At 39.3% G+C, this 27,842-nt stretch overlaps 1 protein-coding gene across 3 annotated transcripts; it reads left to right on the top strand.

Annotated features, from left to right (window-relative positions):
• The first annotated feature begins 85 nt into the window (after positions 1-85).
• On the top strand, positions 86-26,415 carry LOC148415988 (fibroblast growth factor 12-like). 3 transcript variants are annotated; one of them, XM_088427275.1, is made up of 5 exons: positions 86-394; positions 19,703-19,813; positions 21,940-22,043; positions 23,658-23,856; positions 24,803-26,415. In XM_088427275.1, the coding sequence occupies exons 1-5, from the start codon at positions 367-369 to the stop codon at positions 24,982-24,984; spliced, it is 624 nt and encodes a 207-aa protein (XP_088283401.1). In that variant the 5' UTR covers positions 86-366; the 3' UTR covers positions 24,985-26,415. The 3 variants fall into 3 exon arrangements, with proteins under 3 accessions (XP_088283401.1, XP_088283400.1, XP_088283399.1); XM_088427274.1 differs by lacking the exon at positions 86-394 and adding an exon at positions 9,180-9,267; XM_088427273.1 differs by lacking the exon at positions 86-394 and adding an exon at positions 16,049-17,057.
• The last annotated feature ends 1,427 nt before the right edge of the window (positions 26,416-27,842 follow it).

Below are 27,842 nucleotides of genomic sequence, written 5' to 3'. Positions count from 1 at the left end.
AGAGAGAGAGAGAGAGAGAGAGAGAGAGAGAGAGATTGGACTAGAGAGAGGGTGAGCGACATTAGAAAACTGAGAGAGAGCAGGACAGGTGAACGACGCGGGAAAACAAGCCGTCTTCTCCAACGCCTCACGGCTGGTTTATGTCCGCTTTTTAACCTCCATTTTATCACGTTAGCTCCCCTCCGGGGTGGACATAGTCGGCCGGGTACTTCAACCCAGCGGCTACCCGTGTCGACTCGCCCAGCTGAGTCAGGAAGGAGAGGAGACGAAGAAGAGGAAGGCGACGACGAGTGGATCTCGTCCAATACTTCGCCGGATTGAGTCAACAGCCGAAGCTTAGCCGAACCAAGCCGAGCCTAGCGTGAGATGGAAAGCAAAGAGAAGGCACCGGCAGGTAAGAGGGACATATGGTCGACGATGCAAGTTTGTGGTGCGAGATGGCGGGCAGGGAAGTTGGGGAACGGAGGGTGGGGACGACCGCGATGGAAGGGTGGAGGGAGTGATGCATGGTGGGTAGAAGTGGTCCACACTGCGGTATCCTCAATGCAGCTGCTCTTCCCCAGATCCTAGGTGTGGTTATTACGGGATGAGGTGCAGGCATTCTATGTGTGCAGGGTTTATTATGGGCACAGCAGTCAAAAAAAAAAAATCCTGATGCAGCAAAACACAGCAAGACAGGTGGGCCAAGGGGAGATAGACAGGCAGGCACGACAGATTGAGAGCTAAGCAGAAAGACAAATGACAGATGAAAAACAGACAGACATTTATGAGGATAAAGAAATGCTTAAAAAGGCAGCGAGACAAATTCGAATGTGACGGGCTTGTAAATAAAGACAGTGAGACAGGTAAGCATAGTGAAAGACAGACAGGATCCATTGCCAAGGAGGTGGCATTGTAAAATAAGAACGGTGACTTTCAGGAAGTTTGACAGGTAATGAGGTGAAGGGACAACAGAAAATCAGACATTCATAGAGATTCAAATGAAAGCAGAAAGACAAGTAAGAGTAGCAAGGAAGAAATTGGACAAGGGGTAGAAAGACAGGCATGGGGACTGGACAGAGAGTGCGACATAAATTGATGGAAAATATAAACAATAATGAACCCTTGACTGTACTTAACTGTATGTCTTACACATGCTGCCTTTCGTAAAATGCACAAATTACCAAAGCTCCTATTTGATTAGAAAGAATCATAACATTGTCTATGATTAGAAAGAAAGTAGAGTGTCTTTCAAATATATGAAGGAGAAACTCAAGAGAGGTATTTTTTAAACAGACCATGCTTTGGATGCCTGGTGTTATTTCTTCTTGCAAGAAAATACATAAGCTTCAATATAACCAGGTCTCATCTGAAACATTCTTATATTTAAGTATCTAAGTTTGTTAAAAAGAAAAAAAAAGAATTTGTATCCAGTAGTTGGAATCATAACAATATATACATCTCGATACTAATATACATCATATACAGTAACTCTTTGATAAATGGATATCAATTCATTCAAGACAGAGTGATGGACATCAGGAAAAAAAGGACATTAATAGGGATTCTAATTGAGGCTAAAAAGGCAGCTGAGAGTGGTAAGGGACAAACAGACAAGTGGGAGAACTAGAAGAGAGACAGACATGTTGTAGACAAAAGACATGACCTTTCTCGAGGCTAAAAATAGTGAGACAAAAACTAAGACAGGCAAGAGACAAACATGAGGTACAGACCGTGACAGAGTTGCAGTGAGACAACTCGGGGTAGTGTGAGACATTTTGGGGGAAACAGACAGTGACAGGTAAAAACAGACAGACAGGTGAAAAGACCAAGAAACAAAAAGGGCTATCTGAAGAAAAGATGACTAAAGACAGAGGCAGTAGTCAGAAAGAAAGTAGAAAGACAAGTAAAACCAACAAGGCCACAAGACAGATGGGTAGGTGGAGAGACAGACAGTGTGACCTGAGACAGGCAATTAGATGAAGCATCATTAATGAGGATTCTGATGAAAAAGGTAGACATTACTTATTATTTATTAGACCAAAACAATGGTAAGACACTCATGCCTGCGTCCATCCATACATTTTCTTTGGCACTTGTCCTCACAAGGGGGCGTGGACTTGCTGGTGCCTCGCTGTCATTGGGCTGTAGGCGGGGTACACAGTGACCTGAACAGCCAATCGCAAGGTAAACCGAGGTTCTCAAAAACACAGACGGGCAATCTGGAATATCCATTATACCTACCATGCATGTTTTTGGGACTGTGGGTGGAAATTGGAGTACCCAGAGAAAAACCCTGCAAGCATGGGGAGTATATGCAAACTCCACACAGGAAGGCCGAAGACGAATCGGAGGCCACAGAGCTGTGAGGGGGGCGTACTAACCACCGGCCTACCGTGACACCCGCATGCCTGCATAAGAGTCCAAAACGGAAAGCATTCTGATAAATGTAGCTGTTATTTACTAGCAACCAATTGCAAACGTTTTGATTATTTATTCACATTCTTTGATTGTGATACTGTTGAGGACAAAGCGCATAGGTATTGTATATAGATCTTGAGATGGATATCATATCGAATGTACAGAATAAATGCATAAATGCCTGTTCATACCCTCATGAATCATTCATGTGTGTCCACTTTTATGTCCATTCTGTCTCAGCAAGACAGCAAAGTTGTTTGCATCCCTCTCAAACACATAATTGGAAATGCCAGGATGTCCTCTACCGAGCACACTAGGACTTAATAGAGTAGCTTGAATGAGTACAATGATACTGACCCAAAACAAATGTTTATAACAGTGGACACAAATGAATACGCCGGGTCTCATAGGGATATACTATCCTAGAGAATAAAGAATTAAACAATTAGATTGTGTGACAAGAGTAGAGGTTGAAACGCTTTCACTAAGTATCCCGTGACATTTCTCGGACTGTCTGTGGATTAATATGAAACGCTGCAACATATCAGTTTTTCCTTGACTGGAATTCCACTTCAGCCGGCGTGAGGCTGAATAAGAAGCCACTTAGTAGCCGGAATGATATCTCCAAAGAGCAGACTGCTGAGTCATTCCCACTTTTGATCCTAAGTGTTTCGCTGACACATGCAAAGCCATGGTTCACTTTGTGTCCCGTAGGGTGGTCTTGAACCCAACATGGCCGCCCGTCCGCCAAAAGAACATGTCGGCTATTTTTTTTCAGTGAAGGATCACAAAAAAGGGCAATTCACCGTAAAGCACGCGAAAGCTGAGTGTTTCGGAGTATGGATGTAAAATGAACCATCATCCATAGTGTGAGTGTGTGAGTTCGTTTACGGCATACATCTGTGTGTGTGTGTGTGTGTGTGTGTGTGTGTGTGTGTGTGTTTGTATTGATTGTGGGATGGGATCGACACCACTATGGAATGTTGTGACCCTCTGCTCGTAACCTGAGAGACTCCCACTCCCAGAGGAGTGTGTTCTTCTTGTTTTTGTTCTGTTGAGACACACGCAAACAAGATAGTGTATAATTGTATATAGTGAATCCCTGTGTATGGTGACTAGTAATAGTTTAAAAATAAAGTGTGACATTGTGCAGTGGTTCTCAAAGTGTACCCCTGAGGGTACATGAGGGCGCTTCAGGGGCTATGTGAAAATTCAAGAGTGTTTCTGTAGGTATCAACAAATCTAATGTTTCCTTTTTAATCTTTTTTTTTTCCAAACTTTTAATTCCATGACAGAAAAGGTACAGCTTCATTTTCAAATTAAGAGCAAACTAATTGGAACAATAAGCAATTTATTAAGAAATAGTGGTATAGTGACTCCTTTGCAAAACATATTCCTTGATCTTAAAGGGGCTGTATCATGGGAGTTCAACGTTTTGGAGGTTTTATAAGGTGTTATAATGTTGATTTCTCACCATAAACACCAGCAAGTGTTATTTCCATTCATTGATACATTTCTAAGCATTCCTTGCTTATAGATAGTATTCACTGACGTCACAATCTCTCGAGTAGGCGCCATCTTGTAGGTCAAGCTTATACTTGTTTACAGTTATTGAAAATGTCAGACTCATTTACCTCTAATGTTACATCTGTAAATACAACTTATGCGGACGGTTTAGATCAAAAGTCCATGGAGCGATAGGTCGAAACTTTGTTTGATCAATGGAATCGATCCGTACGAAGCGAAGGAAAACAATCTTTTCCAAATGAGAATTTTCCATCAATTCAATTAAAATAATGGCAATTTTATGTTGAAAATTAGGAGGATATCTCATTGAATAATCTTTTTTTTTTCCATGAATTTGTTAGTTAAGGAGGATTTTGGAGACATTTGAAGTGGGAATCAATGTTTAGAATTTAGAATAACAGCGTTCTACAGAGATTGGTGTCCAGCTGTCATGTTGCCAAATACAGGCCAACAGAAATGATCTCAGATGCTATGGTAATTGTAAGCTTGGAAGCACTACTTTAACTCACACAGAGTTTAGTTGGGGACCTTTTCCGCCTCTACCTATTGCTATTATTTCTGCTGAGTCTTTTGTGTGTATAAGATTGTCACTTGCTAAATTTGCAAACGGCTTGTAGTTGGCACTGCCAAGTGCACTCTACTACCATCAATGACAGACTGTTGAAATAATCACACTAATAAGGTTTTAATGGATTTTTAGCAGTCAGTCAAGTGAAGATGTCACTCTGCTGTTTTTGTGAAATTCAATATAGTCTCCGAGTCCCTAGCGGTGCATCTCATCTTGAAAACAGTCTCTGTATTTCCACTGCAATTCCTATTCAGTCTTTCTGGTATGAGCGATTACAGGAATTGAGTTGTATACATTTCATGAACATTGATTGAATGGAAGATGTATTTTGCAGCTAAAATTTTGCTGCTAGTCTTTTTTTGTCGTTTTCAAAACAGACTGCCAGGCAATCATCCTTTACCGTTTTTTTTTTTTAACTTAAATTGCCAATATTTCTTACAATTGTCAACACCCTCTATACTCAATCAGTTTTCAGTGCTCTCAATACATTTCCTTAACTTCCACTAGCTTCCATTTACTTGAGCTAACTCCAACTCACCAGCATTTTTAAAGTCTAGTTGCTTCAAAACTTTTAATGTCATCCTTTGCCTTCAGTCAATTTCCAATTTCAAGAGTCAACCAGTTAATTCAACCCAGTACCTTCCATTCACTTCGGTGATGATCAAAAAAGCCTCTGTTAGCTTCAATTAGCCTCCACTACTTCTAATTAGCCTCTATTTACTTCAATCAACTTCACTTAGCTTTCTTTGCCTGAAGCCAACTTCAGTTACCTTCTATTAAATTAATCTAACTTCACTTCTAATAACTTCAATTCCCTTCAATCAGGTTTCACCATTATCCATGAGCTCTCCCCATGCACTTAATTTCCATCTATTTCTTTGGACCAATTAAATCTTATTTCTGTCCAGTTCACCTATCTTTCACTTGTTTTGGTCCACTTACACTATCTTCCATGAACTTTCCTGATGTTCACTTAACTCACACTCGCTATAATGAAAACAAAACAAATTTTCTTTCTACTTTGAACTTTGCTCACATTTATCCAATTCACTTATTCTTAATTGAATGACTGTAGACTACTTCCCCTCAACTTCAACTGCACTCTGAATTATTGTCCCCATCACTTTCACCAACTTCAATTATCATTTCTTACCTTCCATTGTGTTTAAGCAACTTTAATTTACTGCTACGGCATCCAGATTGCTTTCGCCAACTTCAACAAATAGATGTCCAACACTTTATGCCGACTTCCTTTGAAAATAAACTACTAATTTAACTTATACTTAAAGCTGTGCAATATGGCCACACAATAAAATCACAAATTTTGTTCAATAATTATGGATGATTACCATTTTAATGGTGGAAATAACCCAACAAGCAATTATTTAAAGATATGTTTAAAAAAAAAGAAAATACTCTCCCCAAAACAATGAAAACTGCTCTAAAATCAGTATAAATTTGGTTTTCCTTTTTTAGCAATAAAAGTTCATATTTTTACATAATTAATTTGATAACTAGATTATTTCTCTGTATAATTAAAACCTTTAAAAACACATTTTTCTACTTGCTGATGACTGAAAATATCATCTGCGGCTTGGGTAATGATCAGTCATGGCTCATCAATTAGTCATGTGACATTCATAAACTGATCCTTGAGCACATATGCATATTTTTTTCCTCAAATATTTTCATGTTAGGCTAAAATGAGCATTCTAAATAAATAAACAAAAATGAATAGCATTTATGTTAATGGATGGATGGATAATTTCATTTGTGGCCCAGCCCTAGTTATACTGTACCCCCACTGTCTTCAATTATTTCAATTACTTTGCACAATATACACTACAAAGAAAAATCGCAGCTTTCCGTCCTCCAATGATTGACCATGAACATAGTTTTCAATGCGGTGCGCTGCAGTCGCAGTTTCGGTTATAGGGAGGGGTCAGGTTATGTGGTAGAAGCCAGAGGAGACTCTTACGGCCGTTGAGTGTTCTCCATCGATTAAAAAGTCCCATTAAGTTTAAAATATGTTGCTGCGCCGGCATGGATCATCAACTCTGACGTGCAAGGACGACGTGACCGTGGAAGCCTTGCGCAAATGCTTTTGTACTTGTATCGGGAACTTAAATGGACACCAGTGTGACTGTACTGGCCTTATGCTCTGCTTCTTTAACATTGTCGTCATGGAGACCAGTGAGGGATGGCTAACGAAAGCAACGATAGCCTGAAAGTGTGTGTCTTCATGTAGCGACACTCTGCGGACCTTTCAATTATTTATGAGGCAAGCGCACACTATACTATAATATAGTGTGCGTCTGTCTTGTTACACAGTTAAATGTATTGCGACTACGTGGCTGCAGTGGATAGAGGGCAGAGCTGCATTAACACTGCCATCAGCCCCGCCGGCTTCACCACTATCGCCACTGCAGCAACGCATCACTTCCTGAATGAGGAAGCATTTTTCTTATTGCGCCATCAATCTGACATCATTGCTACATGATATATTACAGCAGGGGTGTTCCATTATTTTTTTCCTTCTTTCCGAGGACCGCATACCTAAAAAAAACAAAACAAAACAAGAAAGATGTAAGGACTCCATTTTTTGTTATTTACTTATTAAATCAATCAAGCAACTACACATTGTCTTTATAATGTAGTCGTTTAAAAAGAGACATTCTGGAAAAGATGATGAGGCAAATTAAGATTTTTTTGAACTTCTCACACTATGAGATAATTTTTGTTACATTTTTAAATATTGTTTTGGGCTCTGTCAAAATGTATTTTCAGTATGGGCCACGATTTGCTAAACTGTGGATGGCAGGCTGCAACTGTGATGTCATTTGCAGTCAACAGCTCCTGGCAAAATGGCCAGCCCAGAGATGGATCAAAACGATAAATACTATATTCATCAAAGTGTCAGGTTCAAACTAGTGAGGGCGCAAATATATTATTGTTTCAGTTTCTTTTTTAAATTGACTTCCCCTTTAACTCATTCACTGCCATTGACAGTTATACTATAGACATCAAAGATCATTTTTACTGTGCTTGATGTTGAAGGGTCATTAGTCTACTTGTCACTGCGACTATTGAAAAATTAAAATGCATTACTGGCTTGTAAATCAATAATATTGCCATGACTTATATTAAATGTGCCAATTTGCAGAATCCCTCTATTCAAATATAGGATGTTCCAATAAAATGACGCTTTATTTTGTTTTTTTTTTAAGGGGGGCACAAAAGAAGCCCTTTAAAAACTTTTTTTTTTTTTTCAAATCCTTGTTTTTAGGTAAAGTACGTTTGACTCACCCATACCAAGAAACATTAGCACATCACTCTAGTACAGTACGGGCCTCTCTGCACTGGCTACCCATTCCTTTCAGAATAAAATTTAAAATATTACTGATCACCTTTCAAAGCCCTCAATGGCCCTTCAGTCTGCTGACCAGCAGCTGCTGGCTCTGCCTAAGACTTGGCTAAAGACTCATGGCGACTCAGCCTTTGCAGCAGCCGCGCCAAGGCTCTGGAGTAGTTTGCCACTGCCCATTAGATCCGCTCAGATGCTTGTAGCTTTTAAATCCCTTTTAAAAACGTACTTCTTCTCACTTGCTTTTAATACGCCCTGAAAGCTGACATCCCTGAAGTGCTGTCTTAGCTGTGTTTTAGCCTGTTTGTGTGTTTTATGTGTTGTTTTATGTTTCTATTTGCACTTTTATTTTACTGTACAGCACTTTGGTTGACTACGGTATTTTTAAATGTGCTTTATAAATACATTTCTTGACTTGATTCCAGACTTGATGCCACAACTATTTTGATAATCGATTCATCGATTCGAGACTTTGTTTAATAAAACTGTCCATATCATCAGAATTTCAGCATCCCAACAATAAATATTTCTAGATTCCTGTAATCCATGAAAGCAAACTGTTTATGTTTTTCTTTAATCAAAATATCACATTTTCACACAGCCCTATACTTGGCTCAATCCAAAATGTTAATTGTTTTCTCTATTAGTCTCTTACCAGATTACTTTATTCTATTAAGATCTATTTATTCTAATTCTCTTTTCAGAGCAATTTCATGTAAAATTCTGGCTCTACAAACGAGGCTTGAATTAATTTCAACTAGAATGAACCAAGGCCTGAGCTTTAAGACGAGGCACCTCCTTACAGGAAGCACAATACGAGTGTCGATGCCGGGACGACAGCGCCCTCTAGCAATGTTTGTTGAACGCTCTAGATAAAAATAGTCACCGCTTCACCTTCCAGTCTCAAAATAGCTGTTCTCTTTACTGACACATCACGTTCTTCCAACCTCAACACGGATCACAGAATCGCGTGCTCCGGAGAGACAAATTTGACTTTTTATGTGCACATCAGGGAGAGCAGACAAGCTCCATGTTTGTTGAACACCAAAATAGGCTCGAGCTGGCACTGTTTAAGTCGTCATATCAAGTTTTGGTCAAGCATCAGATATCTGGTCAGTTGCCATGATTGGCCTGTTCGTACCCATGATTCCTCAGTGTGTTGACACTGTTGGCGGCTAAAAGTGTTAGAGTGTAAACAGCTGAGAAGTGTTTTGTCAGTCCAGCACTCCAGTTGAAGAACCAGCACTCAGCTCAATGTGCTCCAGTCCTTTCACCAATTTCCCAATTCGGCCCTTTGATCGATAGGTTGAGAGACCCAATATGAGTCCGTACTGCGGACTGTGCGAAAAGACGAGCGAGGAGGTTTACCAAGATGAAGGCAATGTTGTCAAAGAGAGCTGCAAGCCGGGTGAGTCGTCTCGGCCATCAAGTCAGTTAATAGATGTCAGCGTTTTGAATGTCACTGTTGTTCATTGTTTCAGTACTTTGTGCACAGATAGCTGTTCTCTAACAAGGAATTGAATGGAAAAGACGTTGCTATTTTTTCTAATTAGCGATTTCATATAGCATTCAATTTTCTCTGCACATAACCAATGCTCATTTTACCTCTGTTGGGTCCCGAGACTCGCAATACTAAAAAACTATTGGTCCTAACAGAAATGTTTGGAGTCCCAAAACTTGGTTCAAACTGCTTTTACAAAATGTGAGCAAAAACCAACAACAGATATTAACAAATGTCACGGTAAAATTTATTAAAATCGAATGAACTTACATGTAAGTATCCATCATCATCGTTTCTATATTGTAACCACTGGTATAACAGTTAATTTTGGTAAAGAAGTCTGCTTTTTTTTGGGTGTTTGTTTGTTTAGTTTCAACATGTCTCTTTTGTTCCTCGTCTCGAGCTTCTGAAATGTTTTGTTTTTGCTTCTTTACTTTAAGGGTAATTGTTACCTCATTGTATAATATTTGACTTGTCACTGATACTAAAAAAATGCTGCATTTATTTTGTTTGGGCCTAAAGATAGCACTTTTTTAGAAGGCATTTTAGAAGGGAGGATTAAAAAGAAACAGATCCCACAATCTTTTTAAAGACAAACAAGTCCACTGTGCAATTTTTTTGTGAAATAAACTTGAATTTGGCCCACAATTGATGATAGGGAAAAATGTTTTTCCTCCTGAAGGTAGACCATTTGGGAACCACTGCACCACCCAGAACAGGTGTGTCAAACTCATTTAAGCTTGCTGGCCGCATGGAGGAAAATCTATTCTCAAGTGGGACGGACCAATAAAATCATGATATATATTTATCTAACTGTACAACAACAGCTTCAAATGTATCTATTTTTTTAATACTGTCCAACATAAAACAAGTACAACATTACTATTGATCATAAAATATTAACTTTACTATTAATCACAAAACATTTCAAGTTTTTCATTTATTAAAAAATTCAGCTCATTTTTAGACTACAAAATCATCTCAAGGGTCGGATTAAACCCATTTGCAGGCCAGAACCGGCCAGTGGGCCGTATATTTGACACTTCTGACCCAGACGCTAAATCTGTCAATTTACGCAAGCTTATTCAAAATTATCATCAACGCAAAGCCAACAAACATAAGCGGCATTATGTTTCATGCTGATGAAACTCACTGCAAATTTCCCAATTTTCTCAGAAGTCCGTACAGCAAATTAATATGGTTGGCTTAACACAAGAAATAACGTTTGCTAATTTAGCATAAACTTAAAACAGACTTATGTTGCCTGGCTAGCTAGGACTCCACTTACCTCCCTCATTCCTCACTGCTTTATCCCTGCTGCGGGCAAATAACTTTCTGATACCTATTTCAGAGCAGCACTTTAAGTCAATTCAAAATGCCTTTTTAACACGTTGTTGTCGGTTAAACGTACCGGCTTCTTGCAGTGGTTCTCATCACCTGCCTCATCCTCATGCGCTCGCGAAAGTATTATCAGCTAGACGTGAATAAATTACCATATTAATTAGCCATGTGCGCTTTGTTTATATGGAGTTAATACAGTACCAATGAATTACTAAGATAGGTGTACTTAGTAGTATGTAGCATGTCGCTCTGAAGTGAGTTTGTTTTTATTGGTGAAGTTTGTACCGGACCACTGCAGATCAGTACTGTAGCATGTGCCCCAGTGAAATCTGTTTGGCGACGTGGCTGTTTGTAAAGGGAAGCCAGACAATGCTTCAAAATTAAACGTGGGAAATCAAGTATTGTATGAAACGAATGGCATTAGGAAGATTTTATTTTGAAGTTACTTCCGGAAGCATGGGTGACAACATTTTAGTTGTCATCTAATATTTACCTTAGCGTGAGGCTCACAGCATAAGTAGCATTTATGTAAACAGAGCTGTAATCTTTTTTTCATGATCGCCATTCTTTTTTCCCCGCGAGATCCATATAAACATGGCGGCTGAAGTTCTCAAAAATGTCCATAAGTGGCCGAGTTGAATAAAAGAGTAGATGGACGATGATTAATATATGATGTAAAAATGCTGTGCACCTGAGGGACGCACGTTGATCTGAAAATATGCATTCCTGTCAAAAATTATGCGTCTGGGACGCAGGGACACAGGCAAATGAAAAGTACTGCTATAACTCATTAACAAATTTGAAGGCGTCTACTTGCGTCTTTGAAGCTTATCTTGATTCTGTCTCCCTCTAGTGGTGTAAATAATATTTAATCTTTTTGCTGGTAAATACATAAAGAATAAATAAAGAACATAAAGAATCTCTTAGTGAGAATCCACATTTCACTAAACTTGACAGGTGCAATGACACGTTGTAATACTGAGATCACTCCATGCTTCTTTTTGTTTTTACATTCATAAATGTTGCAATAGCAGAACATCTTCAATTAGGGATTTACCATCAAATATTTAAAACACAAGGACACACATATACTGATGTGTGTGTGTGCGCGTGTGTGTGTGTCTGTGCACATGTGTGTGCGTGCGTGTAGGCGTGTGCTGTCTCACGAGTTGACTAAGGAATTAGTATAGCTTCAAGGTAAGCAGAGGCAGAAGGTTAGCCAGATCAAGAAGGTATTAATGCCTTTTCGGCATACTGGTACTAGAAAAAATCGTGCAAGTAAACTACTGTGTTTCACTTGGAACACTCCTGGGTCCAATTAGTCGACGTGCGACGCAATGTTCGCCTTTCTCTAGGATAAACATTATCCTTCTAGGGCTGTGTACAATTGAACACAACTAATAACAACTGTATCTTACTAGTATTTTTTTCCCCTAATTTCCCACTTTTGATCTGATACTACCCAAGCAAACCTTACCACTAAACCTACTGTGCTACACTAGTAACACCCCTATGCCCAAATAAGTAAGACTGTGGTACAGGAGTGAGGTTTACTTAACGTCACGTTTTTCCTCTCCAGATAACATTTCTGCACACTAGACTAGAAAGATGACTAGAAAGGGATGTTTTTAAATAATATGTTACTAAAGAGACAAATCTGGCACAAGTTGTTATCTGTACGCTATTCGTACTGTTGTAAAAGTGCCAGATCATCCCAAAGGTCCTCTCCGAGTGTGCAGAAAAATCATACAGTAATGGAAAGAAAATAGGTGCGTTAAATTGTCTGACTGCTGGGGGACAAGGAGTGTCCATGCACTAGTAAATCACTCACTGATAGGACAACTACATGTCACTCTTTGCACCAGGTGACAAATGCATGCTACCAGTGCTACAGCAAGTGACTAAAATTCTATTAGTTCACTTCCAGCACTTCACTCGCTGTACCAGTGGTACCGATATTGCAGCAGTGTGCAATGTCATACTAGTGAGTTGTATGTCAAGGATGTGTGGAATGAATGCTCAAACGGTTTTACATAGAAGAGGCAATATGATAAAGACACTTGTAATTATGCTTGTGTGCAGCAGATGGCGACGTGTCTCCATTCTGCGATGCCTGCCATTTCAGTTTTGGCGTCAACTGAAATCAATTTGGCACAGTGAACAAGTGTTTAAGCGCAGTCAAAAGTTTCAGGGGTTTTCATTGAAGACTCTCAAATGATTTAATTGTGACTGTGCATTGGAATGCTTGTTTATTTCTATATTATGTTATGTTATTGTCTATAAGTGCTCTGATATTGGCCGGCGACCAGTCCAGGATAAACCCCTCTTTACTTAATAACACTGTTAATAATAACAGCTCAGTTGAATAACTGTATTTCATCATTAATCATTGGCATGTTCATGCAAGCTGCACGGAAGTTTCATCTGCACACGACGACTTTATTCTGCCCTCTGATGTTGGCACTTTGAGTATTGATCAGGACACCTACTTGCATCACTCACACACTGTGTGTGAGATGATACAGCAGGTCAGGTTCATCTCAGCACCAGCAGTAAGTAATTCACAAAAGGCACATTGCAAAACTATCAACTCAAGTCACTATAACGTGTTGTTTAAAAAAAGCCATAATGATCATACACGCATGACAGTGTCACTAAGTAGAACGCTGACATCCGCCAAGACTAAAAATACCCCATAGATGGGCAAACTTTTGCACTCAAGGGCCACATCAGATTTTTAACACGGACACGTATATTGCACATTTACTTACATTTAATATGTTTTGTTTATATCAGTAAATACATTGTGTTTTTGAACAAAAAGCCTCAGGGATACAATAAAAAAAGTCTCACTTAAAAATCATATAGTCATGTTTGTGTTATTGAAGTTAATAAGGCTGTAATTATGGTCTATTAATCATGGTAACTGATGTTAAAAGCAAAGTGGTAGCCACATTAAGGAGTAAAACACCTATGCGCTAGTACACAAATACACGATGGTAATTGAAGGCGCTGACCTGTTTTTTTCGCCTTCCTCCTTCCTGATGATAAAGTTCCAATTTATCTGCGGACGCTGTGGCGTGCGTGTGGCCGCCTCGGGCAAGCTGATTGGATGTGGTGGATTAGTTTTTAATAACATCAAAGTGTTTGTGCTGCTTCCTGAAATATTCAGTTAACAGTGAGTGAGTGTTGGAAGCTTAAAAGCTCCGTCTGCTCATGTAATGTTGGTCACCACAAAATTTTGGACTGGGGCACCTGCATCCAAACGCAGTTCTTCTCAGACTTTTGGGGTTCAGGGGAGCAGGTTTTCCAAAGGCTCCCTCATAATCCTAAAGCAAATATGCACAACTAGCGCTAAGTGGAAAAAAAGTTATACAATAACAAATTCATAAATTCATATTGTTTTAAAGAAAAAAATATTTTAGTCATTTTCTCAGGAAAAATAGTCATATTAGTCAGATTCACCTATGCACAGATTTTTTTTTTTTTACCTGACATTATTTATTTACTGTGAACTAATAAAAGTATTGCTATGGTTTCATGTGATGGCATTTTAGTGGCATTTTAGCACCAAGGGACAATGTTAGAGATGAAGAGCTTCATTTACCTAAGGTGTCAAACTCCAGTCCTCGAGGGCTGGTATCCTGCATGTTTTCAATGTTCCTCTCTAAAATACACCTGATTCAAATGATTAGGATAATATTCGAGATCCTACAGAGCATGCTGATGAGCTATTCATTTGAATCAGGTGTGTTAGACAGAGAAACCTAAAACATGCAGGATACTTACCCAGGCATAGAGTTTTACACCTATGAACAAAAGCAGTGCTTTCCTGTTTTAAAGATAAAGAGGCATATTCTGTTAAGTAACTAAGTTAAAGTGAGTTGTGGAAACCTCTTTTTGATTAAAGTTGTGCAATGCTGATATTTTGTGGCATTTTGTCGCTAAGGAACTATGTTGAAATGAAGTGATTAATTGAGACAAAAGCGGTTCTTATCTGCAGTCATGTAGCATTTTGGAACAAAACCATACTATTAAAGTAAGTTGAGGTGCTTCAAAAGCTGTACTTTGCTGTAAATTTGATGCATTGTGACACCTGGGAACTATATTAATTCAGCTCACATTTTCACAACTCACGGCGCGGTCCTGACCTTTAGATTTAAAGATCTAGTTGCTTTATGATAGTGAATTTAAATGACTTTTCTGTATGTTTTGTGATTTTTAATTAGAAGAGCCAACAGTCATATTATGTTACCAAGTAAATTGAAGCAGCTCAGAAATTGGATGGAGGGATATTCTTGTTATATTGTGTCTTTTAAGTTTGAAAATGTGCCAGTGTCCTAAAAATGGACTATATACTAAAAAAGAAATGCACAATAATATGTTGTTGTGTGCTTAACAACAGAAATTCACGCAAGGGTGTCAGATCTTCGTGATGGTACTACTGTCCGTCATGATCATCTTAGCACTTGCTGGCATGAGTAATATTTTGTCTGCTGCAAAGTGAAGCAGCATATGGTTCATTTTCCGGTGTTGGTTTTGACTGTAATAGTAACTCCCTGTAAATATTTTCAAAAATGTTTGTTAGCACGTTATTACATTTTACTATTTCTCACAAGAAATAAACTCAAAGAAGATGTCAAATGTTGTAGACATCTCTTCTGAAGTGTTTTTAAAAGGGGTCCCCAAACATGTGAAACCTCAGGTGTCTGTGTCTTTTGTGCAGTGGTAGCCTTTGTGAAGAACAAAGTTGGATCTTCTGCATCCGCTGTGTTGATCCTCTGTTTCTGAATAACTCAAATGCATTGTCGTGGAATTAATTTTCCTTTACATTCTCAACAGACTGGACCTGGATTTTTTATTTTTTTTTCTCACTAAGAGGTGGCATTTGTGTCGATGGAGAGAAACGTTGTGATGTGGGAGCAACATGAAACATCAGGCTGACTATTTTTAGGAGCTTCTTCCACACCTCCACCTCCCTCCTCTTTCTCTCTCTCTCTCTCTCTCTCTCTCTCTCTCTCTCTCTCTCTCGCCCTTCTTCTTCGTCGTCTCTCGGAATCCCGCCACACTCGGCAGCCTTCAGCCGGGGACGAGGACCGCGACCGACCGAACGTCTGGACCGTGTCAAAGCTACCGTATTTTGGAATTTGCTCTTTTCAACTTCTCTTGTATTGCCGCATTGAGGCGGTTGAAGTTGAAGCTGCAGAAAAACCTCCTGCCAGGCATATAGACCACGCTTGCTGCTATCCTCATGAATATTGATGAAGAAAGCTAAAGCAGTGGTTCATTTTTTTGTGGTGGATCTTCTTTTTCTTTGTACCTTAGATTGCTAGCTACCAAGGATGCATCGTGACTTTGGCATCACCAAACTTAGATAAAGGGAAGTTTTTACACGTTTGATTTTCCATCATCAAGAGAAAACATGATTGATGTTTCAGTCAAGGAGAAGAAATGATGTTGTCTGGATTTTAACAAGCTTATAAAGTATTCAAGGATCCTTCAGGTAAAGTCGTGACGGAACTACTTAATCAAGAAATAACTGGTCCTAAGTTTGCGACCAAACTTTGTCCAGGATGATAGCTTTTTCACAAAAAAGCTGAATTGTTTGGAACTAAACAGGAGCCCACAGAGTAACAATTATCATCACCAAGGATCCTTCACCAGTTCTTAAACATTCTCCAGGTCACTCGGCTTGACTTGCTTTTACCATGAAAAAAGGTCTTCTTAGGTTTCTGGCTAAAACTTTTAAAGAAGCAACTGGATGTCATCATTTTCCACAAACAAGATGAATAGTAATCTGGATTGAGACAGTAAAGTGAAATTAGTAAATAGGGATTCTTCAGGTGGTCTTGAATCCTTTCCTCTGCTCTCCTCTCATGTGACAGGACAAAAAAAAAAAAAAAAAACATCTCAGGACTTTCTACTGACTGTCTGGGAAAAATCTGGATTTCAAGTTTATGATAAAACAACCTGAATCATCATCTGGGATAAAACAGTGGTTCAAAATGTTAAATTTGAGATCAAGGATCCTTCAGGTGTTGTAGAACCTTCTCCAGTTCCCTCCTCTTGATGTCTTGACTTTACGGTGGTAGACATTTCACCTCTCGGACATGATGCCTATCTCGGACTGAAAACCACCCTGCACCTGGCAGTGGGTATGGCGGCAGCCATTGCCAGCTCCCTGATCCGACAGAAGCGTCAGGCTCGCGAGTCCAACAATGAGAAGGTTGCCAGCAACAAGAGACGCTCCAGTCCCACTAAAGACCCCAGGTCTTTGAGACACATCTTCAGTGTCTTTAGCAAAGTCCGCTTCTGCAGTAGTAGTGGCAAGAAGAAACCGGTACGTCGGAAACCAGGTGGGTTGTTCGATCATAGGACGATCACAAGGACTGTTTAGATTTTTTTTTTTAACTACGCTAATGTAATTTCTAATCTATAAATTTTATCCTTCCTCTATGCTGATTCGTTTTTATGCATTGGACTTCTTGTGCTTGAGTTGTTGGAGGTTGGAAAACAAAAGATCAATCTTACCCTGCGGTGGTCACTGATTGACTTTTCATTGTGTTTGACATAACCCGATCGGCTTTTGTTGTGAGTGGAAAGGCAAGTTCGGGAGCAGAAGGAAGGCGTGAAAGTGGACTATAGTATGTGAGAGATGTTGGTTCTGTGAATGGAAAATTACACTTTAAGGAAGACCCTAAGAGCAACTTTTATGAAGTGATTTGCTTTCTTTGCAAGAAGGAGCTTGCCTACCACAGAGGCAGCTCAAGTTTAACTTATCACATAAATGCAAAGCACCCAGCTGCAACTGCAACCACAGCTAATGATAACAACAAAGAAGCTCATGTAGAGAGCAAAGCTCTTTGCCAAACCGAACTCAAGAACACCTAACATTTGCGACAAACTCGATGGACCTTGTTTTATTTTAATGTTTTTTTTTTTCTACTTAATTGGTCATTGACAAAGAAAACAGCATCATTCCTCTTGGTGGAAAATAAAGGTTGCAGCCAGCACTTGCGATCTCAAATCTCAAATACAGCACAAGGTAAATCATCACAACTGTATCTGTTAAAGTCTGTTAAAGGATATAAAGCACTGGTCCCCAACCACCGGTCCTCGGACCGGCACCGGTCTGTGGATCAACTGGTACCTGGCCGCGTGGGCTGCACCCGAAATACGATTGTGCATACGATTGCGCTTGATCTTTGTCTTTTTGGCGCCGCCTCTGGCCGCTGTTGATATTACATACATAGTGAGAAGAATGATGTGGTATTTGGAGCGAGCAGCTTTTTGCTGGCTGGTTTGCGGATTCAACTCTGAGCCCAGAGAGCCCAGGGAGACGGTGGTCATGTGGGTTCAAGCCTCGGGCAAGACTGCACCGGATGAGCATTTATGAAAATTTCTTGTACAGTTCCTTGTTAGAGAATAGCAAGTTGTGGAAGAATTGTTGAAATATTTAACATTTGGACATTTAAAACTTTTTCCAGCATTAACTTGCCCTTGTTAGAATTGTGAGGTGTTTAGTTTGAGGCTACACCCTGAATACATCCTGAAATTATTACCAGTCAGCCTCAGGGCACATGTGCTTAGAGACTGACAACCCTTGGCACTCAAATTGTCACTGGGCGAAAACCTTTTCAGAGCTGAAACTCTACTTCAGGCTACGTATGCTCGGTGTGGTGTTCACAAGTGTTGTGATCAATAGACAGAATGTCGATGCTTAAGTGAGTGCTTGGTGCCTATTGAGTAATCGGTTGTTTCTAAACTCACAGGTGTCAAGCTCCAGTCCTCGAGGGCCGGTGTACTGCATCTTTTCAGTGTTTCTCCCTCCAACACACCTGACTAAAACAATTAGCTCATCAGCAAGCCCTGCAGGTATTTGAAAACCATCCGAATCATTTGAATGAGGTGTGTTCCAGAGAGAACTATTGAAAACTTGCAGGCTACCGGCATTCAAATCAGGGGTGTTATCAATAATCTGCCAAAAATGTTGCTGAGGATATGAGGGGTGTTGGTTCAGGGGAAACGTTGAAAACAGGCTCTCAAGGACCCGACTTGGCCACCTCTGTTCTAAACGCTCTATTGTTTGTTCACAAGAGATGGGAAGAGTGCAGTACAGTACCTGATACTTTGCTCATCGTCGAGTGGGGGGATCGGGTTCAATCCTATTATGCATCCCACTGTTCATTTACTAGACCCTTTAATTCTCTAAGGCTCACAGGTGCGCTAGATTCTATCACATTTAACTTTAGCATTCACACAAAAGCCAAATGATTTTAATAGCACTTCTATATATGGACTCTAATTAAGTGCCCCGTGTTTGTGAAGATTAAATTATCAACAGCTAGCCCGGACTATTTTTAATTATGAAAGTCTTTGATGTCAAACATCTGTTTGGATTCGACTTGATAAGAAAACTAATTATTTTCCCAGTTGTAATTGTGTAGCCTGGTTTTATCGCCACGTTTTCCTCCCGAGAAACATCAAGTCAGCACATGTGACAATTTCATGTTACACATTTATGAGCTGCCTTGTTTCCATGGTAATACGCCAAGCAGCTTCTTAAAGGGACAGGACACGCTGTGGTGTGTTACGACACTAACTGAAAAGTCACAGAACTTTGCGACCCTAATAGTCTCGTGGCGCATCGTCGGCTCTTTTCACTTACTTGCCTTTTTTTGTGTTCTCTGCAAATAATGTGGAGAGTCATGCTCCTTTTTCATGCTTGATGGAGAACCTAAAAAAAACAGCATCTCACTAAAAGTTCGACAAGGGAACACAGAAAAGCACTGAGGAAACACGATTGGGGGCGGACTGGGTGAAGAGGTAAAATGTCCACTGATATGACGGCACATGTAGCCGCGCTAACATCAAATATAATCCTACGCTTGAATAATAAATGTGCTTGAGAGTGTTTAGAGTGGACAGATGGCTTTGTAGCACTCAGCCAAACGATATATTTCTCTCTTTTTTTTTTTTTTGAACGTGTGTTGGGTTGCAGAGCCGCAGCTGAAGGGCATCGTGACGCGTCTCTTCAGCGAGCAGGGATTCTTCCTGCAGATGCAACCTGATGGAACCATCAGCGGAAGCAAGGATGAGAACAGTGACAACAGTGAGTAGCGCTATCCTAAAGCTGACCAGAAAATCAAGAACAAATGTAAAACTGAAAATAATAGTGGTCATAAATTATTTAAATTATTTGTAGACAAAATATTACGTTTTTACTGAATTTTAAAAAAAGGCTAAATCAGTGGACCATCTCTTAAAAGAAATTTAAAAAAAACTTAAAAATGTATTAATTTTTATTCTTTTATTCCAAAACAAGACTTTTTTTTAGTAGAAAGTGCAACATTTATTCTTGGGATTTGATTACTGGTTTAGTCCATAGCATAACAGAAAATAGATCATTGATTTTCAAAATAAAAGTAGATGTTCGTAAATGTTTGCTTTTGATACAATACAGTAGTAATGTTTCACGAAGGACTAAAGAAATTTGATAGTATACTAAATTAAAAGTGTGAACAGCCTGAAATTTGAAGGATTTGGACAATTTTGGGCCTCTTAACGATTAACTCATTCACCGACATTGATAGCTATAAATGTTAAAGATCCATTTATCCTGAATGAGTTCATTATTATCTCTGACACTATACATTGCTGACAGATATGAACTCTTTCAATGCCAGGGGCATATTTTCACGTTTTTTAAGTGTCCGGACATTAATATCCCAGATACTTAAGTATTAAATTGATACTTAAGTAAATTAAGGACATTAATTTCCAAATACTTAAGTATTAAATCGATACTCAAGTATCTGGGATTGAATGTCTTAGAAAAATGTGAAAACACGTCCCTGGCCTGATTGAGTTAAAACTTGACTTAAATGAAAATGATTTTGATGATTTAATCTGCAATTTTGTGGAATAACGTTAAACTTATTTACTGCAATTTATGGCTTGGACCTCAAAGATCTTTTTTTACAATCAGGCAATGAATGAGGTAATCACTTTTGAAAACGAATCATTTGTTTTAATAATAACATAAAAAATAATAATTGTTGCACCTCTTGAACATAGATATCTTCTCTACATGCTGTTTGTTATTCTCAACTGAAATTGTGTAATCTTTTCCCGCGCTCATGACACATTTTTTTTACTGCCCAAAGCAAACACTTACTTAGTACTATAAATTTTATTCTCGACGTACTTTACCATACACTTTGTTTAAGTGTGAGGTGCCTTAACTTGTCTGACTTCCAATGTGTTTGCATTTTCTCCCACATATTTGGTATTGCAAGGTGAGATTTGCCACCTTATCTTTATTTTCTACTCGAAAGCTGTGTCGATATCGAGTCTCAAGTGATGCAACGCCATTGCATTGCAGTAGTTTTAGAATTTGAATTTCACAGACAAACTGACTTAAATGAAATAACAAAATAAATAGGCGTAGAGTATGACCAGATAAGGTTTAATTTTTGTTCTCTTTTCCACAGTTTCCAATTTCAACCAACTTTAACCCACAGCCAAAGCGTGAATATATTTCATCTCCGTTTTACATAACAGTTAAACTGCCGTGGAGTAGATATGAAAAGACTAAAATCCACTAAAAGAGAATTGCTGTTTGCGATATACAGTGTAAATTTGTGTTACACACATTCCGCAGTTTCCCTAAAAGAAGAGGCAAGCAAGAGAGATGAGATTTTTTTTTTCATCACACATGCTCTTTTGTCTCCCAGTTCGCTCAGAGAGGATTAACGCCACAGGCTTTTTCCTCCTCTTCCTCCTCCTCACCCACAATGCCTCTTTTTATCTTTGAGTGTGTCGACGGCATTTAGGATCGTCAGTGCCCATCCAAAACGCGCAGATGTTGATGTTCCTTTGTGGAGCAGGTTCATCATCTCGGCTCATGATTGGCTCCAGGGGTCTTAAGATAGTCTTATGCAACGATCGAGGCTCATGTGGACCTTCACCAAGCTTACACATTTGCACAGATACAGTACAGGTCTAATTGGATTAGGGGTTCTAAATTTGAATTGCTGACAAAAGGAAATGAAAACTGGTTTGCAGCCTTACATTTTATTTTGTTTTCGGCAAGCATAACTTTTTTCAAACATTTTATGAAAAAAAATGGGAGTATAAAGAACAAATAGCGCTTTTCCATGGGACGAGTCATTTGCATGTATGGGAGTTCATTTTCACATAAAAAAAAAACGGTCTCATGTTTTTGTGCATTAACAGCCCTCTTCAACCTGATTCCGGTGGGTCTGCGGGTGGTGGCCATGCAAGGCGTCAAGGCCGGACTCTACATGGCCATGAACGCAGAGGGCTTCCTCTACACATCAGTAAGCATACCATTCATTGGTGCCTAGGCATTCATACGCTTGTCATCTTTTGCACAAACACTCATATTATATACACAATACTGAAAAAGCTGTTAAGTTGCATTAAATGCATTAATTTGTTTGGTTCTACTAGTGCAAGGCTTGCTCAAAACAATCCGACAGAGAAAACTGCAGACATCATCAAAATCAGGTCGAATTTGAAATGTGATTGGTTAATTATGTTTTTCTATAATGAATATAGCTGAAGTTACACGGGCCAACACTATGAAAGTTTGGGGCAAATTAGAGTACTGACATGGCAAAACATAGAGGCTGAAATCTGACTGGCCAAAAAAATACATCCACATATCTACATGTGTTGAGAGCAGGACAGACAAGCGAAGCCTTTCTAAATGGAGACTCTTACATAATGTCATGGAGCAAATATAACCATTTAGTTTCTAAAATTATATTGGTGTGTCTTATAGCGTTCAGGCCAGCAGAGAATAATTAGGTAATCAAGAATTTTTTGAGTGATTTAAAATATCCTGCCCGTGGAAACCCATTTAATTGTCTCTGTCCTCCATTTTTGTTGTAACAGCTCCTTCTCAGTGGAGCTCATGATGCTGTGTTATGCATTATTCAGCCTTCTGCTCGCATGAAACTTTAAAATGTCATTCTTTGCTGACGGAGTCATGCAGAATGGGAAATGTTGTTGCCTACACGTGTGCTCGGAATTTGTAAAAAGTCACAAATGGGTTTTTACAGTTCAAAGGCCGAATTTGCATTTTAACATGTAGTGTAATTATGGGCAAGAAAAAGGAGAAGGACCCCAAATACGCTGCAGTGACAGCGGTTGTTCCCACAAAATTGAGAAAATGTATGACTGTATGCATTTTTCTATGCTCTCTTTTCATGTGTTCTGTTTTGCTTGTGGTAATGGAGCAGATTAGTCATTAGTTTTAACGCCTCAGCTAATTTCAGTTAGCCTTTTTTTGAGGTTATGCAATGTGTTTTAGTATTAAACTTGTGGTCTTTTAAAGACAAATATGTTTATTTTTTACATTCTTGTGTCAAAACAGACAGCGCTTAATTCAGTTTTTATTTGTCAGTCACAGTAAACATTGCGGGACAAGTGCCTTGAAGTATGAAAATTCGGCCTGTTATTTGGAGTCTTAGGGTTTTTGTCTTTTTTTCCGCAAAGTGATGCTAATGCCATACTCCCTATAGGAGGTGAGGGAGATAACCGCTAAGGAAGAATTTAAATGTTTTTAATTCAGCCTACTTAATAAATTATGTAGGAGGGTTGAAACTATTAAAAAAAAAATGCGGTCTCGACGTCGCGGATTTTAGTGTAGTTTTAGGAAAATGAAGCTTCATGAAGTACTTGTGAGATTTTTTGACTCCTCTCGATGGTGAGCTTGGTTTAAAGTTGTGTGCTAGTGCTGTGGAAATACATTAAATTTTCAATGCATCTTTAAACCAAGCAGGCCATCTAGAGGAGTCAAAATTGTCCATCATGAAGCTTCATTTGTACATCACCATTCAATAGTTTATCCTGGGTCTCCAATGATAAGCAGACGTTCATTGTACACCTGAAATATTTTCGTGTATGTCTTTGTGTGTGTCATTCAGGACGTCTTTACGGCCGAATGTAAGTTCAAGGAGTCGGTGTTTGAGAACTACTACGTCATCTACTCATCAACGCTGTACCGGCAGCATGAGTCTGGTCGGGCCTGGTTCCTGGGCCTCAACAAAGACGGCGTCATTATGAAGGGCAACCGCGTCAAGAAAACCAAACCCTGCTCACACTTTGTGCCCAGACCCATCGAAGGTACTTCATTCACACTTTGACATGCTGTGGGAAACGTTGAACTGTTTTAGTTGTGCCAGTGCAAGCGGAATGAAATTTCCCCCTCTGGTGAGGATTTTTGCTTCATTTTGTCTTTTCCAACTTTTGCTTCTTAAATGAATACATTATTTACATCACATATGTACTATTATTATTACTTTATTATATTTATTATTTACATTACACCTTCATAGCCACTTTTTGACAATTGAAAGCCGTGAAAACTATGTTTTTTGAAATTCCTTTGTTTCTGAAATGGATCATACATTTGGATAAAATGGGTTTAATTCAAGACCCACTACTTGAAAGTATGAGTGGATATTTTATGTTAATGACTATAAAGTAATGTTAGTTACAAATTTTGTAAAGTTAAAAAAAAAGAAAATGTTGTAAAATCCAGCAAGGCCTGAATGTTAAGAATGTCAGTCCTCTGTTGTCCGTCGTTGCCTTAGCACAATGGCAGCAGGTGGAGATCGTCCGATGTACACTTCCTGTCATTCCAAGGACAGAGTAAAACTTGTCAAACTTGGAAGTTTCAAGCGGGACCGCCGTCTCCGCTTTCAGAGCTCAAGTCGCTCACCCTCCCCCGCTCGATCCCGGCTCCCATGGCGTCAATTAAAAATATCTGTCAGATTCCTTCTCCTCTTCGTCCTTCTACCTTGTCCTCTTCCACTTCTCGCTTCACTTCATTACTTTCAATCGCGTTCCTTGAGGCCAATATGATTTTTTTGTGAACAAAAACAAATAATCTATTGTTTAAAATAATTAAATCTTAATCATAATTGCAATGTTGAGGACATCGCAATGAAATTATTTTTTCATTTGTTCAGCGCCTGGACCGGACCGCCGTAGGTTCACTGAAATTAGAATAGATGAGGGTATGTTTATGCAGCATTATTAACTGCTTTTGTTTCTGTTTTGTCATCAGTGTGCATGTACAAGGAGCCGTCGCTGCACGAGCTGGAGGAGAAGCTGCTCAAGTCCTCGCGGAGTCCCACCATGAACGGTGACGAAGCAGCCAGGAGCCCCCGGAGAGCCAGGGAGGGCCGGGGCTCGGACGGGCAGCGGGAGGATGACGACGAGGACTGCACAGAGCGGGAGGGCTCGTAGCCTGCAGCGCCCCCCGCTGGAGAACTCCCATGTAACACTCCCCACTGTTCAGCACCAAACAACCGACGCCATGACGACTGAAACGCCAACCCAAACGAGCAGAGAAAAAAGAAGCAAAAAAAAAGGGCAAGAATCCTCTTTCAATCTTCTTCTTTTGGTGATGATGATTTACATTTTATGCAAAAAGCCAGGAGGCTAGCACATCTACTCTTCATCGCCGCATCGTCATAGTCACCGTGACGACAAAAAAAGCGTTTTTTTCCAAGTCGGGCGAGCGCTGAGAACTCCGAAGCTTTAAGCCATGTAGAAACATCATCGTTGCCGCCGTGTTCTTTGCGCGCTTTTCTTTTTTTAGCGATGCAAACACTTCAGCACTTTTTCAGCCACCACAGCTTCTTCTTCCTCTTGTGGCCAATCACACTTGAGCATTTTGTGTTGCCACATTGCAGATGATCTTTATGTATTTTATTTATGAACGGATAGTGATGCAAGTGTATGTCTTGACAAGATATTTATTCTTTCGAAAAAATTCATTTCTGCCCGTCATCGTCCATGTTAATATCACAGGCGGTGAATCGACTCACTTCAATCAAAACGCAACCCTGAGATTACACGTGCTCACATGTTCATGCAGCCAGTGATAATAGCCCAACCCTTACAAAGGTTAACAAGCCAAATGCTAACATATAGTGTGAAACTCCGTCGACAAGCTAAAAAAGTTAACATACAAGTTATGTCATTTAAACTGCCTCCACAAAGCAGCAACACATTTAAACTCTTTAACCATACAAGTAACAAAAGTCCTCAAGCTTAACTCTAACATATACTGTAATATGAAATGCCATAGAATGTGTTTCACCTGGATTTGAGTGACAGGAGGTTTTTTTTTTTGTGCGTGGGTATGGGGTTGTAACCAACACAGACTTGAGTTGGAAAACAAGCTTTGGTTTAAAAGATGAGAGCTTCAATTCAAAGCCAATCTAAAGAACGCATTTGAATAAGTACTGTCTCATGTCGTGAGATAGTTCTCGAATGTTCTTTTATTGGAGCGATGCAAACCCCTAGTAGATGGAGATGTGTTTCCCCTTTGATCTATTATTATTATAAAACTATTCTTGCGCATACGGTTATGGCCTTAGATAGGAAATTCCGCCAAAGTGCAATAGTATGGTACAGAGAACATCTATGTATCTCATATCAAGCATGTATGTCGTCCACACAATTTTCATAGGTCGTCTACATCACCGCTTATCGAATGAACATTTCCCACATTTCTATGACAAAGCTTTTTTGCCAAGCGAGCATCTGGACTGGATGCAGCTGCAGTGTGCATGCCAGGCCACTAGTGGGCTCTATTTAGCAAGCATATGAGTGAGAGTGCACTTAACTTTTTTTTTCCCCTTTTGTGCGCTACCTTCTGATTGGGTCAAATCAAGGCGGGGGGGGGGGGGGGGGGGGGGGGCAATTGCAAGCGTACGAGCCAATCACAATTAAAAAAAGACTTTGATGATATCATCAAGCTTTGCCAGTCAGGTTTCATCCATTTGCCTCCAAGGTCCATACACGATTAAACTCAGTCAATTCAGAACACTAGTCTGGTATTAGTTAGGAAGTGGAATATTACGCTATTCCTTCTTAAAATTCGCAAAATGATATTTGTGTGCTTCAAATAAATGCCCACATGAGCTCGTTGATCTTATTTTTTTCAACTCAAAGATAATAATCATTGAGCCATGGTAAGGCCATTTGTTCATTTTAGTAAGTATCTAGTTTTACTAATGAGCAGAAATATCACGTTATTGGAAAAAATAACACTAATAAGACTGCGGTATCATCTTACGAGTGAGATTAAGCAGGCCATCAAGGTTAGGGAATAAATACATTCCAACTAAATTCATTTTTTTCCACCCGTCATAACACACTGAAGTCTTAAAGGGCGTGCTAAAATGTGCATGTCAGGAAGACATGACACCTTCTTATGTATTTTTAACCCTTCGCTGCTATTGTGAATGTTAATATTTATTATTGGGGAAAATAATAGGGCCAGGATGAGAATAAATTTTTTCGAAGCTGTTGCCATTCCAAAATATTTGGTGCAATAAATTCAGTCGCTAAAAATTCTGGACAATTAACCGGCCGATTAATCAATCACATAATATTTAAAATAACTGGCTTACTAACTCTTACAAAAATGAAGATTCAATTTACAAGCTTAATTTTTTACTATCACTACTGAAAGAAAATGGCGATTTTAGAAGCGCTAATCCTGGGCGATTAATCGTTGGAATCTAAACAACAATTTACAAAATATCGTCTTCCAAATGTCACTTTCTCTATTTTACCATGTTAAACAGGTAGAAAGAAAGTTTATTTTCAGGAGGCAGAAATAGTTATGTCTTATTTGTTTAATAATCTGTATTGATAATATATTGACAAAAATTCATTTTTTTATTGATTAAAAAAAAATTGACCTCCCTTTAGCCCGTCTCACCTTGACACAAAATTTTATTTTCTTTTTTGTAGCAACCACAAAGAAAGAAAAGGAAATACACAGAATATTTGCATGCGACTCCAGATAAAGTGTCCATCCAGCCGGCAGCTGAATTTCGAAGCATGCTTTGTCGTTTGTCGTTCTGTCTGTCGGGCATTGACGCGGGCAACTAACCAATCATAGCGCATGCCGCGCTGCCTCGGAGAAAGTTTTCCAATCGGAATTTCTGGTATCGTTTAAAGAACGTTGGATGTTTGTGAAGGATCTCTAAACAAGTTGTGTGATGTTTTGAGGGACGCAAAATCAAAGCTGGAAATTTTCCATGTGAATTAAGCAAATGAAAGTACAGTGAACCTTAACGACGACA

The sequence above is a fragment of the Hippichthys cyanospilos genome, chromosome 11 (genome assembly GCF_059441005.1).
Source record: "Hippichthys cyanospilos isolate Australia breed blue-spotted pipefish chromosome 11, RoL_Hcya_1.0, whole genome shotgun sequence".
NCBI lineage: Eukaryota > Metazoa > Chordata > Actinopteri > Syngnathiformes > Syngnathidae > Hippichthys > Hippichthys cyanospilos.
Note: the sequence above shows the minus strand (reverse complement) of the source record. Positions and strands in the feature narration are given on the sequence as shown.